The sequence below is a fragment of the Centruroides vittatus genome, unplaced genomic scaffold (assembly GCF_030686945.1).
Source record: "Centruroides vittatus isolate TY-2023 unplaced genomic scaffold, ASM3068694v2 contig_808, whole genome shotgun sequence".
Lineage (NCBI taxonomy): Eukaryota > Metazoa > Arthropoda > Arachnida > Scorpiones > Buthidae > Centruroides > Centruroides vittatus.
Window position 1 is genome coordinate 490,814 of NW_027122526.1, and position 17,924 is coordinate 508,737.

Below are 17,924 nucleotides of genomic sequence, written 5' to 3' on the forward strand. Positions count from 1 at the left end.
GAAGCTCTCTTTCTTCTCCATTCTTTACTCTGTATGTGTGTCGTGAATAAAATAATTGTTAGTGTTATCAATCAGTCGTCTTCTTATTTGGATTACAACAGTTTCTAACTAATGGAAGTAATTTTAAAAATTTATTTACTGGTTATTTTTTTAAAGTTACTTATATTAATAGATATTTGATAGTTCTATTGGAGAGGCAAGTCCAAAAATGTAATTATGAAATTACAGTAAATTTCTGATTCTTATAGTTCATTATATTCTGTTTTGTTTTAAAATGATCATTTTAAAACAAAGAATGACTCAAATGCAAGCAAAACAAATTTTTGGAGCAAATGACTATCAATATTGCTATCTCTTCCTCATATAATATTTTAAGTTATATTCTTTTTCCTGAAATACTAGATAACTATAAACTTTATCTTTTACAAAACTCCACAGCAAAAGGTTGATGAAAGGATTACATCTAGAAATTGTGTTAGCCAGGTAAAGAACTTCGTTGGCTGATCATCACTTGAACAATTGCCCATATAAGAATGTTCATGTCTCACTGTGAAAATTTAACATAGTGACTATTAGCAGAGTCAACAAAAGAAGGGAGCTCGAAATTTTTCATATATAATATCACTTCCATCTCCATAATTTGTATGTATAGTACAGTACATGATTAAGAAAAATTTCTTATTCATATTGTGTGCTTCCATTCTGCCTTTTTTTTGGCAGCTACCAAAGTGGTGATTGTATATACTTTGGATGATAGGCATCTTGCCTTGTTGGTCATCTCAGTAAAAGTGAAGTGTAGGGAGACAGTTGTCTCAACTCGTCAAAATTGTGCGTCACACGTTGACCTCTATTGGCATGTCACAAGGGCACATATTATATTTTATTTGAGAAAAGTAGACAATGCTTGTATTCTTTTATTAGTTTAACTGTCTAATGTGTTAAATTTAAAAAATGTCTTACTCTAAAGTCATGGTAAACATGATCTATTACTTGAAATTTTAAAATAACTGGCCTCACTTCAGATTGTGTGGGCAATTTCATGACTGTTCAATCTGACATTGAACCCATCACAATGTGCATTTTGTAAGATTTAATTTGAAAATAACCAATCCCAACCTGAGTTGTGTCAATATAAGGCCCTTGTTGGATTATTGCTTGGCACTGTCCAGATTCAATTCCAGGTACTCTGGAGTAGTATGCTGATGTCTTAACTGCTTTGGCCTTCTGGCTCATACTTCACATATGTGGGCCTAAGGGCATTCATACATTGAGACATTTGGCCCCCTTTTTGTCTGTGTTGCTCTTTGACTAATCCCAAAGGTAGTCGCAAATTCCATTATCAACAAACAACAAAAAATTTATGACTTCTAGCCTATTCTGCAAATATAAAAGAAACTAATGAACAATATTTATCCATTGTCTCATGCAACTTTGTCGTATGTTGACTAAAATTTGGCCTTGAAAACAAGAAACATTTCTTGTTTTCAATACCAAGTTAGCCCAACTGTAACCAGTACCACCTTGTGGGAGTGCTGATCAAATATTCAATCATAGTTTAAAGCTTGATATATAATGTATGATGCCCTTCTTCACAGCTTATGTCCCCCTTTTTATAATCTGTAGGCACTGTTGCAAGAGCCTATATTTGGTATGTATTTTTGGGCTGAAATTTGTTGCCATTCCAACACTATTGATGACTGATTACTAGCAGACAAACCTAATGTTTTTGAAATAACAATATTAATTTGTCTTCTACTAGTTCAAGCATTAACCAACACCAACAATGTCACAGTAAATAATTTCCATCAATGTTTTGCATAGATAAAATCTATAACATTTATCACTGACCAAAATATTAAAAAACACTAATCTTTTGACTATTTCAAATATGTTTGACTTTGACATGATGCTGTTTGCTCTCCTATATATAGACATTGTATCTACCAGTATTAATATTTCCAGAAAAGAAGAATGTTTTTTCAGTGACAAAATAGATGTTTACAACAATGTTTGATTGATTAGTTAATATTGCAATAGTATCCATGAAAGATGGGTGTTATCTACCTATAATAAATTTGGTTAATATGGATGAGAGGTGGAGAATGATGTCTTGACTTGTATTGCCAATGATAGATTCAATCCAGACTCCATAATTTATCTCCAATTCTTAAATAAAGCTCCAGAAAACAAAATTTTCTTTCCTTGAATTATGTTAAGCCATGAAGATGTTTATTGACAAAAGTGTGAATTAATTCTTACATACAAGAAAAATAAAATTGCTTGAATTGTTTTTTGTTGTAAATAATACTGTAAATTTCATTAGTGCACATCAAATTAATATTTTTTAAAATATGAAGGTTAATCATAAAGACTGTTTATAGTATTCATAAATCAAACAATAAGATTTTATTAGAATAACTGGCAATATACGAGGTCTGTTCAAAAAATACGCGGACTGTTTGAATTGCGTGGCTCCAGTTGGTTCCTGGGGAATCCGATTGGTGTTGCTAGGTTTGTACAGATCTCCTGGTGATAAAGCCGTTTCCTGATTACAGATATCTTTATTTGTTGATTAGCTACGTGGTTTTTAGTGAAGTGTGATTTTTTTCGTTTGTCGGATTTCAGAATGAATGACATGAAGGAGCAACGACTTGCTGTGAAATTTGTGTTAAACTTGGAAACAAAGGTCCAATCGTCCCAGTGGGTGGGTGAAACATCCCCCAGACTCAAATAAGCTCGCCAAGTTCGATCCAATGTCAAGGTGATGCTGACAGTTTTCTTTGATGTTAAGGGTGTTGTTCATCACGAGTACCTCCCCAAGACTCCACAGTGAACCAGACTTACTATATTGATGTTCTGAAACGTCTGAGGGACACCATCCGTTGCAAAAGGCCAGAAATGTGAAGGAGTGGCAACTGGTTTCTCCATTACGACAATGCTCCAGCCCACTCAGCCCTCAGAACTCATGAGTTTTTGGCCAAACACTTGATCACTGTTCTTCCCCCCACCCCCACTCACTTGATCTTGCTCCTTGTGACTTTTTCTTGTTCCCAAACTCAAAAGGCCCTTGAAAGGAAGAAGATTTGAGAGGATTCCCGAGATTAAGGCAAATACGAAGAAGGTGTTGAAGGACATTACAAAAGAAGCATACCAGGACTGATTCAACAAGTGAAAACACCGTTGGGATAAGTGTGTGCGTTGGGAAGGAGAGTACTTTGAAGGGAACCCAGACATGTAATTTCTACATAAAGTACATTTTGCTTTATGACATCAGTCCGCGTATTTTTTGAACAGAACTCGTACAATAAAGATATTGGTGATATAATATTTTGAAAAAAGATAGTATACCAGTGAGATCTGAAGTTATATGCTCTAATAAATGCCTCAGCCATTTGTCAGAGAATGTGATAAATTTGTCCCTAGATAAGTAAAGCATGTTCTATTACATCACAGGCTACATACAAGTCCATTTGAAGTTTCTCAACAGTGTATAGTATTTACTTCTAAGGTTTTGTAACTTAATCATCCATCACAGTATCTCCGAAAATTTATCACCATTTGGTAATTTGTCACTTGAAAGTAATTTCATTGCTATACAATTCTGTAAATAGTGGATGCCAACTACTATAAGTTTTGGAACTGCTTCTTGCCTGGTTTCTCAACATTATAAGTATTATTAAATGGCAGTTTTAGAGTCATCATATCAGACTTCTTATATTGAGACAAGGAGACATGTGGATCAAAAGGAAAATCAATTCATTTTTTCTTTTCCATATATATATATTTTATTGTGGAATGCATTTCAGATCAAGTCCTTCATCAGCCATTACACAGGAGAAGTTACAAAAAAGAGTGGATATCTATAAGTGATAATTTTGAATTACAAATTACAATAAAAACATTTTTTACAACATAAGAAATACAAAAAATCAAACTTACATTCGCTTTAGAAATAATGAATCATAAAAAAGTTTATGCACTATTTGTGGTGTGCATATTTAGCCACCAGATGGTGAAGTTAAAGCACAATACGAGGAAGTGTTAAAAATGTTCATATAAATTTCTGACAGTTTCTGTCCAGTGTAGAGCTATATTTAAGCATTCATCAATACATACAGTTTTTAAAAATGTGCAACAAAGAATCTATAGCCATCTTTAGAAATTTATATAAAGTGGTTGAAATTTGGTTATTTTTGTATTTCTTATGTTGTAAAAAATGTTTTTGTTGTAATTTGTAATGAAAAATTATCACTTATAGATGTCCAGCTCCTTTTGTAATTTATCCTATGTAACAGATGACGAGGAACTTGCTCTGAAATGCATTATTCAATTGATTGTGATATGCAGTATATGATAAAATTACCTATTGATACATTTACATTAGTTATTTATTTAATATAGTACAGTGATACTTCAGTATACATCTGCTTTAGAATATGTCCTGTTTGGATGAAACAAATTTTGCTTGGTATATGACTTTTGTTCGGTATACGACTTAATTCAATTATACAATTATACGCACCATCTATGAACAAGTAGCACTATCGGTGTACTAGACAAGACTAGATGTTCGCGGTGCCACGGTCTATAACTTTGTTAAATTTCTTCTGATTTTAATTCGTAAGTAAAACTTTATTATTTTTATTAATCATGAATACTAAAAGGCAAATGAAAAGCAACAGAAAACTAAAAAAAATTACTAGAATCACAATGGAACTGAAAAAAAGAGATTGTTGAGAAATATGAAGGTGTCATGCGTGTTCGAGATTTAATTGTTGCATACCATATTCTGAGAACGATGATATCGACAATCGTGAAAAATAAAGACATTATTAAATCTGCTAATATTGCAAAAGGGGTTAAATCAATTTCTAAACAGAGATCGGGGACATTAGATCATGTTGAGAAATTGCTTTTGCTTTGGATAACTGAAAAACAGTGTGCTGGTGACAACTTATCAGAAGCAATTATTTGCAATTATTACTGTAATAACTTTAAAAATCTATAATAAAATTTATTTTTTTATTAATGTACTCAAACAGTGTTTCAATTATTTTACAACCCCATTAATATACCATATCAAGAGGAGTTTTTCTTTACATGAGAACGGATTAATCATTTTTACATTATTTTTGACATATTTTGAAACCATGTCAGTAGTTGTTGTTGGTTCTTAAACACTATAAGGTGTGGACACACAGACACTTGGCAATGTTCATCTTAGTTTATTTTAGTCGATTGCCAACTAAGATGAACATTGCCAAGTGTCTGTGTGTCCACACCTTATAGTGTTTAAAAACCAAATTTTTACATTACTTCTTATGGGAAAGGTTGGTTTGGTATACATCCTATTCGGTATAAGTCCAAACATCACGAACTGATTAAGGTCGTATACCGAGGTTCCACTGTATATAAAAATTGCTTTCAAATTTATTGCTGTACTTGTATTAGAAATAATTTGTTAAACTTTTAAATTTAATTTAATATTTTTATATGTAAAATACTTATTGTAAGTAAACAATGTATACTTTAAAGGTTAATCATCGACTTGTGTACTGGTGTAATCAAATAATTCACTCCCAACAACCTTTGAAAAACCAGTAATAGTTAATTGAAAACAAACGTTTTTGACTGTTAACTCGGTCTTCCTCAGGTTCTAACTATTGAGATTCGTTACAAGTTCAAAACTCTTTCAGAACATATTCAAACTTTCGAATAGAACCGTTGCACGTTCGTGTTGCCATGGTATCATACGTGCTGTTGACATACATAATACATGTGGTGCAATAACACAATGTAATTACATTCCATATACAAACGAAGGGATAGGGATGTACATTAAATGGAGCTATGGGAAACTTCCCCTTCGTAACAAAACTTCCAAGCTTGAGAAATGTTACATGCATCTTTAGAATTGATGCAGGTTGTGTGCAGACCAGCTTTGTATATTTCCAGAGTTTCCAGGAATTGCAGATGGTCCAATTGGTGGGAGAGTTTAATCAATTCCGCAAGCGTCTACGTGAGCATAAGTATGATGTTGACTGCAACAGAGGCACCACTGCCCTCTCCACGTATGCCTCAACCCCGGGCATAAGTGTTGATCTGCAAAACGTGGAATTGATTAAACTCTCCCACCGATTGGACCATCTGCGATCCCTGGAAACTCTGGAAATATACAAAGCTGGTCTGCACACAACCTGCATCAATTCTAAAGATGCGTGTAACATTTCTCAAGCTTGGAAGTTTTGTTACGAAGGGGAAGTTCCCCATAGCTCCATTTAATGTACATCCCTATCTCTTCGTTTATATATGGAATGTAATTACATTGTGTTATTGCACCACAGGTATTACGTATGTCAACAGCACGTATGATACCATGGCAACATGAACGCGCAACGGTTCTATTCGAAAGTTTGAATACGTTCTGAAAGAGTTTTGAACTTGTAACGAATCTCAATAGTTAGAACCTGAGGAAGACCGAGTTAACGGTCGAAAACGTTTGTTTTCAATTAACTATTACTGGTTTTTTCAAAAGGTTGTTGGGAGTGAATTATGTATACTTTAAGAAAGTTTATTTTGAGAAATGACAATGAGCTTTTTTAAATACTTTATGCATTAATTAAATAATCATAAAATAATATATTCATTTATAATATTCTTACAAAATATAAATTCAAAAAATAAATTGATAAGTTTAACTGACTTTTCTAAAAAGTTTCTTCTTCTTGTTGATAGTTCATCTTGAAGGTTTCTCACGCTCTGATTCCAGCTATATTTCTTAGGAACATCTTCCATATCATCATCATCATCATCATCATCATCATCCTCCTCCTCTTCACAAGTTGCACAGCATAAATCTTGTCTTCCTTCTTCTTTTTTTGACTGCACAATGTTCACAGAACACATCAATCAAAGTTTAATTCACATCATAATTGTAAAGTACTTGATTTAAATACTCTTCATATATCAACTGGAAAAAAAACAATGATTCCAATTTTACTTTGAATTTTTGTTCTTTCTTCTGGCTTTCTCTGGCTACATTTGCTGAATCTTTTACTTTCAATCTGTTAGGATTATTATTATTGACAGGGCTATCTATATTAAAAATAAATAATATTTTATTAACTAATTTATTGAAAATTATATAAAAATAATTGAATTAAATTACCCTTCAATTCTTCACTACTACTTGGAAGATTAGTATCTTCTACTGAGTGATTACTTTGAGATGAGGAAGAATTTGAACTGTTAAACATTCGTGTAAGAACATCACACATACGTTGCATTAAACTTGAATGAAGTGTTGATCTAGGTGGTGGTTCTCCAGATTCTGTTAAAAAAATTCATTTTATACAATTTATGAATATTTGATTCCAAAATAAATATAATATATACCTCTTATTTCATGTTGAGTTCTTGAATTTGGTCCTGTATCAGACCAATCACCTGTCACTCTCAGTCTGCTTAAAAATGACTTGTTTAAACATTTTCCTTGACTCTGATGTAAGAAAAAATAAATATTTTCATACAGAAATGATAAATGATATTAAAAGTAATTTCAGAAATCCAATATTTGAATAAATATTTAAAATAATATTTTATTTCAATTAAATTAAAATTTTCTGTAAATCAATATTATTTGTATCATGATAAAATTGCCTAAGCCTTAGTGTTACCACCCGTCCAGTTTTCACCTGGACAGTCTGGGAATTGACTCACTGTCCGGGTCAACTATTAATTTTGTCCAGGAATTTCGTAAAAATTGTGAAATTACGATGAAACAAAGTTTTTGTAAATTTACACCATTTTAACAGCGAAAGACCTCACACTGACTAAAACTCATCTGCCATTCCGTCGTGTTACTGTGTTTATGCCGACGTGTGGTGCACAACATACATCCTGTCGATTTTTTTTTATTTGCTTGTACGCCTGTACACGTCTTGTATAGAACGGAGTTGTCGGTTCTTTCTTTCTTAATTTAGGTTACCTAAATTAAGAAAGAAAGAACCGACAACTCAGTTCTATACAAGACGTGTACAGACGTTACTCCTACGTAAGTCCCTAGTTCCCAACTGTAACTGATTTAGAACCGGCATGCATGTTATTCTTTGCATTGCAAAATGGCATTGCGCATGCGTCAGGAACTTTTGTTCGAACAAACCTGACTTGCCATCTGGGTTGAGTTTGAAAAGGTGGCAACACTACTAAGCCTATTAATAAAATATAAGATTGAAATTTTAATTTTATATTTTATAATTTGTGCATAGTTAAGTTACATCCCTACCTCAGGGTTCACTTTTTAGCAATGAAAAGAGCAATGATTTATATCCTACTAACATTACAATTATTGAATTAGACTAAAATGTTATTCATTACTATAAATCATTTACATTTTAACATTTTCTGTTGATTATAAATAAGTGTCTAGGTTAGCTATTCCCAACTAAGGGTATCCACTTGATGGTTTAGGGGTACACAAAAAAAAAATTAATAATGTCAGGTATACTATAAGAATATTCAGATTCTGCATTGAGGCATTTGGCAACGTCATGGCACTCAATGCTTATAATAAAAATATAATTATATTTGAAACTATTATTTATGTTCTTCCTCCAATGTTTTCTATTTAAAAAAAGTTTTTTTACATGTGATTGTACAGTGCTATATAATTGACCAAGATGCCATTGTTTGACGAACACACAAAATAAAACTTAGGAAAATGTGCTGCCAAGGGGTAGGCAAGTCAAAAAATGTTGGAAACCACTGGTCTAGATATTCATCTGGGGGGTTCTTGAGGTAGGGAACAAATTTATATATACAGTAGTTCAGATTAACATGGTACAGTACTTGTTGACATACTGTGTAATACAAGACAATACTGTATTTAATTAATACAACAAAATCTTGTATTTACTTTACAAAAAATAACATTAATATAGAATTTATTTCTAATAGTTTATATTTGTAAGTTATAAAATATGCTAAATTCAATACAAAATAAATAAATAAATAAATAAATATATTAATATTTCAGAAAGTATAGATACCTCTTGCTTGAAATTTTTTTTTTCTAATCTTAATGGCTCTGTTTCAGTTTTCAAAGGAGTTTCTTTCCTGCCATCATCCTGAAATATTATTAAAGTAATATATCCCTATAAATGCACAATATGCTACTACAAGTTATAAAAATTTATTATTAATTACAATATAAAACTGATTATTATATTCTCTGTAATACAACATTAATATTATTATGTTATCATGAGAGATGGCTCTCCAGACTAACATCCAGTTTGACAGCTATCTGCTTTTCCATAACTAAGACCAAATAGGAGTGTTGGTTGGTTTTTTTGTCCAGATATAATGATGTGATTATATGTTTTGTGTCATCGCAGGTTTTTGGACTATACATATATATACAGTCGATTCTGCATAAGCCAACACCTGGATAACTTGTCACTCGTCGGTTACATAGTAAATTTTTTCTGGTCCCAGCTGACGTACATAGGCATTAATGTTATTAACCTTAAAAAACTCGGTTTACTCGACATCATTTAATTCGTCATCACTGGATAAATCAACATACTTTTTCTGTTTCACACTTTTAGAATTCTGATAAGTCGACTCCCCCCCCTGAAAAATGAGTTCACACTACACAGCTTATTGTACGGTGTGAACTCATTTTTTCAGGAGGGGAGTCAACTTATCAGACGTCAAAAAAGTGTGAAACAGAAAAAGTGTGTTGATTTATCCAGTGGTGACGAATTAAACGATGTCGAGTAAACGAGTTTTTGAACATTAATAACATTATTGCCTATGTAAGTAGGCTGGGACCACAGAAAATTGACTAATTAACCTACGATGATGAGTTATCTGGGTGTCGACTTATGCTGAGTCGACTGTATTTTTTTGTTTTTGTTTACGGTATAGGGGATTGGCAGCACAGTGAGAGAGAAGGGGTATACTTAAGGTAGCATGGATTGGCAACATTATCTTTTTTGGCTGGCTGGCGAGAAGTTGCTTGAGTCAACAAAAACAGTTTATGTTTTTTTTTCTTTTGTGTGTTAAGGTTCCTTAGGAATCACATAGTGCAGTAGAAGTGGTATCCATACAGTTTTGTATTATTGGACTCGAAGTGAAAAATCTGTTTGCATCAGCTGGAATACTCACTGGACAATTAGAACTTTAAGCAATTACCAGTAATGGGCATTTGCTGAGAGATAGTTTTGGGAGAGACTCAAGTGTGTGTTAACCAAAAGGACTTGTATTATACATTATACCCAACTCATTGTACAGACAAACCTGTCTGGTTTGTACTACATGTCTATGTATGTGATCTAGTGAACAAATCTGTAAATTTTTTGTATATATCTAGGAATACGATACTAGGAAGACTTGACTCCTGAATACTTGATGGTCAATTGTCTGTTTGACAGGGAAAGCATGAGGGAATTTAGGGTCAAACCCATAAAGAAGGAATGATGGTAATTCATTTGTAGATGAGTGGGTAGCATTATTATATGCAAATACAGCCAATTGTAAGAATGTATCCCACTTATTGTTACTCTCCTCGATATTCTAGCTAAAATGCTATTAATGGATTTATTTACACATTCACATATAGAATTTGAACAAGGGCAATAAGAGATAGTAACATTGTGTTTCACAGCAAGGATGTTGCACATCTCTCTAAAGATAGAAGACATGAAGTTAGTGCCCCGATCTGATATGACAATCTTGGGACTACCATATCTGCAAACTATTGACTCGAAAAACACATTGGAGACTGAACTTGCAAATTGGTCCTTTAAAGGGATGATTTTGGTGTAATGAGTGAACATGTCGATGATGGTAAGGACGTATTTATTACCTCTATGGGTGGGATTTAATGGACCAATTACATTGACAGACACTTTTTGGAATGGTAGTCTGCCACTTCGGTTTCTTGAAAGGGAGTTCTTCTTTGATGCAAATTACGTTGTTGGCAAATCTTACAAAATTTTACAAACCTTTCAACATATTTCTGCATTTTATATAAGTAATAATAATGACTTATCAGGTCGCATGTCCTATCTTTATCATAGTGTCTGGCTAACAAGGATTTGTGAAATGCTCTTATCACGTCATTGATTGCAGTTTTTCCTATGCAAATATGCCTCCATTTACATATGCCAAACTGTCCCAGTTGTACGTGGATTAAGATGTCACCAACCACTTGGTATTCGGGAAATATGCCACTATTGAAGGGATCGTCACAGGTAGGTTGGAACTTGATTAAATGTTTCCTCATTGGGCCGAATTTCTTGTCCCCAATCTGGGATTCTCTTACCTTCCTCCATAAGATGTCACTGATGCAATTGATGTTGATGCCATTGGAGAGAGGTTTTCTTCCACTGTGATGTGGCCTAGAGAGTAAATCAGTGACTGGATTCATCTTTCCTTCAACATGTGCTATGACTAAATCAAAGTTAGACAGTTCAAATGATCAATCTCATGAGACGCTGATTGGGATTTTTCATATTTTTACGTAATTTAGAGGTTTGTGATCCAAAAACACAGTCACTTTTTGACCCAAGATGAGATGTTTAAAATGGTGAAGGGCTAGAACAATTGAGTAGCATTCTTTTTCAATTGCTGAGTAGTTTAATTCAGGCCCACGGAATTTTCAACTGAAGTACCCAAAGAAAAGGACTTCCCCATCCCTTTCTTGCTCTAAGACAGTTCCAGCCCATACATCTGAAGCATCAGTGTGCGATAAAAAAAAGAGAGGTTAAAGTCAAGATGGGACAATACACGGGGATTAGATAACAGTTCCTTAAACTTCTTAAAACTCAATTGGCACCGATTATCCCAACAAAACTTCACATTTTTTGTGTCAAATAGGTAAGGGGAGAGCCATCTCGGCAAAGTTGGAGATAAAATTACGGAAGAATCCAATCTTTCCAAGGAAACTCCTGACATCCTTTATGTTACAAGGGGGTTGAACTTCTTTGATAGCACTCACATTTCCCAGATTGGGTTGGATACCTTCACTATCAATTACGTGCCCAAATATTGTACTTCCTTCACCATAAATTTAGATTTTTTGGGTGCAACTTCAAGTTGGCTTGATCTAGTATAGAGATCACCTACTTGAGAAGTTTTACATGATCGTTAAAGGACTGGGAGAAAAGCACAATGGTGTCTTGAAAGACAAAACAATTTATATTGATAAATCTCTCAAAAGGCCTCAACATGGCATACTGAAAAAACCTCCTGATATTCTTTCTCCCTTGTGGCACATTTGGAATTTCCTCCATAGAGTGGAAAAGGCAAAGAAATGTCGGCAGATTTATGGATGGGGATCTGAAAGTATCCTGATTTTAGATCAATTACTGAGAAGAACTTACTCCCCTAGAACTTTGTTAAAATTTCAACCACCAGGCTAGAGGGAATTCTTGAGGCTGTGTTACTTCATTTATTTTTCTTAGGTTGAGTGTCACCCTCAACTTGTCGGATTCTTTCAGGACAAGTGAAGAGGGAAATTCCACTCTGAGGTACTCTCCTCGCAAATCTCAGCTTTTAGATATGAGCCTGTCAACTTCTCGAGGTCACTCAAATAACATTGCAGGATTCTGTACTGTTTCATATTAATTACTTTGTCACTCTTAATTATAGGTGTGTGAACAAATTCCCTTTGCCAATTCTTCAATCTGGTGTGCGAAATACCTGGGGTGATCTATGAAAATGCTCCTTTTGTTAACTCCTTAAATGAGACAAATCAATCTCTCTTAAGCTATCACAATTTTCCTCTCTGAATCTATAACATTGATAAATTTCACTATCTTCAGTTTTCTTTTTAATTTTCATGTTCTCCCCTATCTCAATTAATAATTATGGGAATTTGTCCAACACATCCATCCTGAAGATTCCTCTGTATTCTATATTGGATGGTAGATTCACACAAGTCATCTGAACAGTCTTTTCCCTCTATTTATCGTAACACTAGATTCCCACTCACATTCAATGATTTCACCACTGATCCCCATATGTGTTTAGAGCTCCTACAAAAGATAAGCAAAAAAAAAAAAAAATTATGAATTACACCTACTCTACTGCATGAGAAAGTTTCTGTAGCTACCTTGCAAACAACAAGAACCACATGACAACTAGTGATAATATAATTGGTGGTTAAAATTTTTTGCTAGCAAAAAAGCTTGACAGTTCCAAACTTTAAAAAGATTTGCAAAATGGTAAAATTCACCAGAAATGACATTATGTCTGATGTGTTATTCACTCTGTTTTTCACTATTGACAGCAAATCACATTCAATGTAAACTGAGCTTAACAACTTTACAAAGTTACAAAACAAAGTAAAAATATAATCACATAACTGCCATGTGTTTTCTTACATATGTGCATAGCAGAACATAATGAAACCCAATTGGTTGTTTTTGTTTAAATTTAACTTTTTATCAACTGAGAATATAATAGTTTCAAACACTATAATTGCTCAAAAACAAGTAAAAATGTTGAATGAAATTTGATTTTGACAAAAATTGAATTGATCTTCATGAAAATCAAAACATGTTTGCTCTATTTATTACAAAAAAGCATATATAATCAAACATCAAAAATGAAGCAAAAAAGCACTGAAACCATACAAGCTTAACACAAGGGTGAAATCAATAGATGACTTGGACACACAATGGTTGCATTTATGCATTAAACCATTCTGTCACTATGCATGCAATTCAAACTTTGAGGCATCATTTGAAGTCCAAGCTAAACCTTTGCCATATTTTGTGTTGAAACTCTGAAGCATTAGAAGTGCAAGATACCACTGTACTTTATTCTTTTGGACACCTCTTTCACATCATTACAGGGCGACTCATTTTCAATATGCTGACAAAGAATTGGACTTAGTTTAATAACAAGACAATGATTAAATGTTGTTTTATTTTACGTGCTGCAAAAAAGGATTTAAATTGGTTAGTTAAATGGTTTTGGAGCAGTTAACTATCATACAAATGTAAAAGTTGTTGCTAAGAGAGCTCTGTTTCACTCCATTCACTCTAAATATATAAAATTACTTGTCCTGACTGACTGACTGATTGATCCATCATCGCCGAGAGCAAACTTCTGAACCTAAAGAGGTGAAATTTGGTACACAGTTAGGGTATGTCATGAAAGAGCACACTAAGAAGGGATTTTTCAAAATTCCCCCATGGGGGAAGAGCATTTACCTGAAGAATGGCTTCTACTGTACTATTTTAGATGCAATTTTTTGTTTTCAACTACATTTAGTCTTCATTGAGTACTTAGGTACATTAAATTGATAACATTTCAGACGTTGTTATAAAATTTTTTATATATTTCAGTTTTAAATTCAAATTTGTTATTGCATATTGGTTTGCTTATAGAACAGTTGTAAACGTTCCAAAAAATTGATCAAATTGAAAACAGTTTGTTTGATTCTCAGCAATTCTCATCATTCTCAGCAGTAAGTGTTGTATAACAATTACTATGGTTGTTGAAATACTGAATGTAAATGGCGTTTTCTTGCAAAATTCACGCGGGAGAAGTTGCGGGTAACAGCTAGTAAGATAATACAATTATTACATGAATACTAAAAATAATGAATATTAAAAATAGTTTAACATTGTAATTTTTGATTATTAACTTTCTTGCTAATAATCAAAACAAAAATTTCAAATTAAACTAGAAGAAGTTGTAAAGAGAAATTTAAAAACCAATGGAGTCAGAACTTTCCAAATCTTGCGTATTGTACTTTAAAAAAGTGCACGAAAATTTTGAGAATTTTCTTCCTTTTCTGACTTTTAAGAAGACTAAAAATTAAAACAGCTTTAAAACATTTATAAAAAATGAAGTAGAATTCTCTCAAAAAGGTCAAAAAAACCGAACAAGTATATAGAGAGAAAAAGGTTTTTTAATTACTTAATGTTTCCCTAAATGCATTTTGCCTTCTCATCAGCCTCTTCAGTAGGGCTTTCCTAAGTACAAAACCACACAAAGGGTGTGCAATCATCAAGTTCAGTTTCCATCTCCTACTGGTTGTTTACAATCTTTGTACCCCACAAGATTTACTCAGCATTCCGCTGGCAACACACCATTATTTAAATTAACAGTATTATCTTGTGTGACGATTGTGAAATGTTCTTTAAATTTTCTTTTTACACAATTTTTTTCTTTATATATTATTTTAACATTATTAGTATCGATATTACAATTATTAGTGTTACAACGTAAAAATACTGGTAAAGTGTTAACCTTGAGTTTAATAGCAGCCAGATGTTCAACTCATGATTAAACTCAAGGTTAACACTTCACCAGTATTTTTACATTGTAACACTAATAATTGTATATTAATAAATTAATGTAAAAGATAAGAGTTTATTTCGAAGTAATTTTTATCTTTTACATTATTTTATTAGGTTAAATTTCACTTGTATACTGTCATGGTGGCACTTCCTTAATCTCGAAGCAGACGATTGTAGTGTTGCGAAGTTTGAACCAGATGGCGCTAGTGTTTTTTGTTCCGCCGTTGACGTGTGATTTTTGCTGAAGCAGTGATTTTGTATTTGTGAGGTTTCGATAAAACAAGATTTTTTTTTTTTATAATGGAATTTTGGAATGTAACATCGAGGGATTTTTTTCATTATTTGGAAATGGATTATCCAGAGTTAAGTATCGATGTAAGGATTTCTTCTGATGTAAAATTCGCCATTAAGATGGGTTTGCAACCGACTGATGCAAAGTGTGGTAGGTGCAATGGAATTTGTAAAATTATTTATAGAATAGGTACTAATTCGGTTTATTTTCGATGTCATAACTGTAATGTTAATACTTCGGCATTCGAAGGAACTTTCGAGGGTAAATTTGGCAAAATTTCGTGGGGGTTGATGTTCGCTTTCATATGGCACCTCATTTGCATAGATAGTTCGTTGAAATCTTTGTGTTTGGCAGTTGCAGTGAATTCTAGTACCGGTGTCAATTGGGCTAATTTCATTAGGCATGCGATGATGGTTTCTCTTGTTAATTTAACAAGTTTAAAAATTGGTGGTCCCGGAAAAACTGTTGAAATTGACGAAACGGTTGTAAGTAAGCGGAAGTTTCTGAAATGGGATAGTTTGAAGCCAGGCGAACGTTTTGAAATTTTTTGTTGTCATTTAAGCCGAATTTATCCAGGAGCAGGCCGTGTGCCCGAATGGAAGGAGCCAGAAACTGTTCCAGCAGCCCCGGAAGTGATACCGAAGTGTGCAAGTGGTGTGAAGAGACTAAAGAAGGATAAGTGCCATTCCAGTGTAAAGAAGCAATTATCGACAAAAGAAAAATAAAAAAAAAAAAAAAAAAAAAAAAAAAAAAAAAAGGGTTAATACCGAAGTTTGCGAATGTAGTAATACTCGGTCAAAAAAGTGTTTTAAAGTCAACGAATGACTGATACTGAAGGTGGGTGTGCTTATTTTTTTCTTGTAATAAACGGCTTAGTTTTATATTTTTTTTATGGTCAATATTACCTACGGTAGCAAACAGAAGTAATTTATTAGAATAGGTTAGGTTAGGTTAGAACGTGCGTCCCCACTGTTTTTTAGAGACGAGACACCCCGCCACGTTTGCTACAGTATGTAAAATATTAACCCCATAGGGATCTTTTTATATATACATATATCTATTTTATTGTTAGTATTAGTATCTCGTTTGGTATTTTAGTATAATTAGTTGTTATTATATATTAGTATAAGTTATCTTAGTTTATCACGTAATCCAGGTCGGTAGGGTTGTAGTGATAACAAATCGCTCCAAACCGAAGGCGTTGGGAGTGAGGCTAGCCGCAACAGAAAGTGCCGCCATGACAGTATATGTATCTGAAATTTAACCTTTTATTAATATACAATTATTAGTGTTACAATGTAAAAATACCGGTGAAGTGTTAACGTTGAGTTTAATCATGAGTTGAACATCTGGCTGCTATTAAACTCAAGGTTAACACTTTACCAGTATTTTTACATTGTAACACTAATAATTGTAATATTGATACTAATAATGTTAAAATAATATATAAAGAAAAAAATTGTGTAAAAAGAAAATTTAAAGAACATTTCACAATCGTCACACAAGATAATACTGTTAATTTAAATAATGGTGTGTTGCCAGCGGAATGCTGAGTAAATCTTGTGGGGTACAAAGATTGTAAACAACCAGTAGGAGATGGAAACTGAACTTGATGATTGCACACCCTTTGTGTGGTTTTGTACTTAGGAAAGCCCTACTGAAGAGGCTGATGAGAAGGCAAAATGCATTTAGGGAAACATTAAGTAATTAAAAAACCTTTTTCTCTCTATATACTTGTTCGGTTTTTTTGACCTTTTTGAGAGAATTCTACTTCATTTTTTATAAATGTTTTAAAGTTGTTTTAATTTTTAGTCTTCTTAAAAGTCAGAAAAGGAAGAAAATTCTCGAAATTTTTGTGCACTTTTTTAAAGTACAACATAGAAGAAGTTGGTTTGAAACAGAATATTTACTAACCTTGATTTCAAATAAGTAAACGTAATCTGATGAATAACTAACAAGCATTTCTTCGCCACTAGGACTATAGCATAATGATGTAATTCTACGTCCACGACCTTCAAATTCTGGTACTGAAAATCTAGTAATCATTGCCTGCATTCCTCCACCACAGTAGCTACCTAAAAATTAATTTATTAATTATTTCAAATTACAGCATTTGAAGTACAAGATACCACAGTAGTATGATTACCTGTTGCTCTAGTTCCTAAAAGTCTCCGGTCAAATATACGAACATAACCATCTGAACTGGCTACACCTAAATGATGTGGTGTAAAAGGGCTTACAGCTAATGCAGTAACTGCACCATGACAATTGATAAGTATATCCTAAAAATCAAATAAATATTCTATTGTATT

General features: G+C 33.0%; 1 protein-coding gene across 1 annotated transcript in view; it reads right to left on the reverse strand.

The window, feature by feature from the left end:
* The window catches only part of LOC136982130 (DDB1- and CUL4-associated factor 6-like), a 62,142-nt gene that overhangs the window by 10,149 nt on the left and 34,069 nt on the right, over positions 1-17,924 (reverse strand). The window contains exons 6-12 of the mRNA XM_067278555.1: positions 17,759-17,894; positions 17,527-17,687; positions 9,048-9,125; positions 7,396-7,498; positions 7,169-7,330; positions 7,001-7,095; positions 6,704-6,882 (exon numbers count right to left, since the gene is read on the reverse strand). Of these exons, the coding sequence (XP_067134656.1) occupies positions 6,704-6,882; positions 7,001-7,095; positions 7,169-7,330; positions 7,396-7,498; positions 9,048-9,125; positions 17,527-17,687; positions 17,759-17,894 (914 nt within the window). The remainder of the gene's footprint in view (positions 1-6,703; positions 6,883-7,000; positions 7,096-7,168; positions 7,331-7,395; positions 7,499-9,047; positions 9,126-17,526; positions 17,688-17,758; positions 17,895-17,924) is intronic.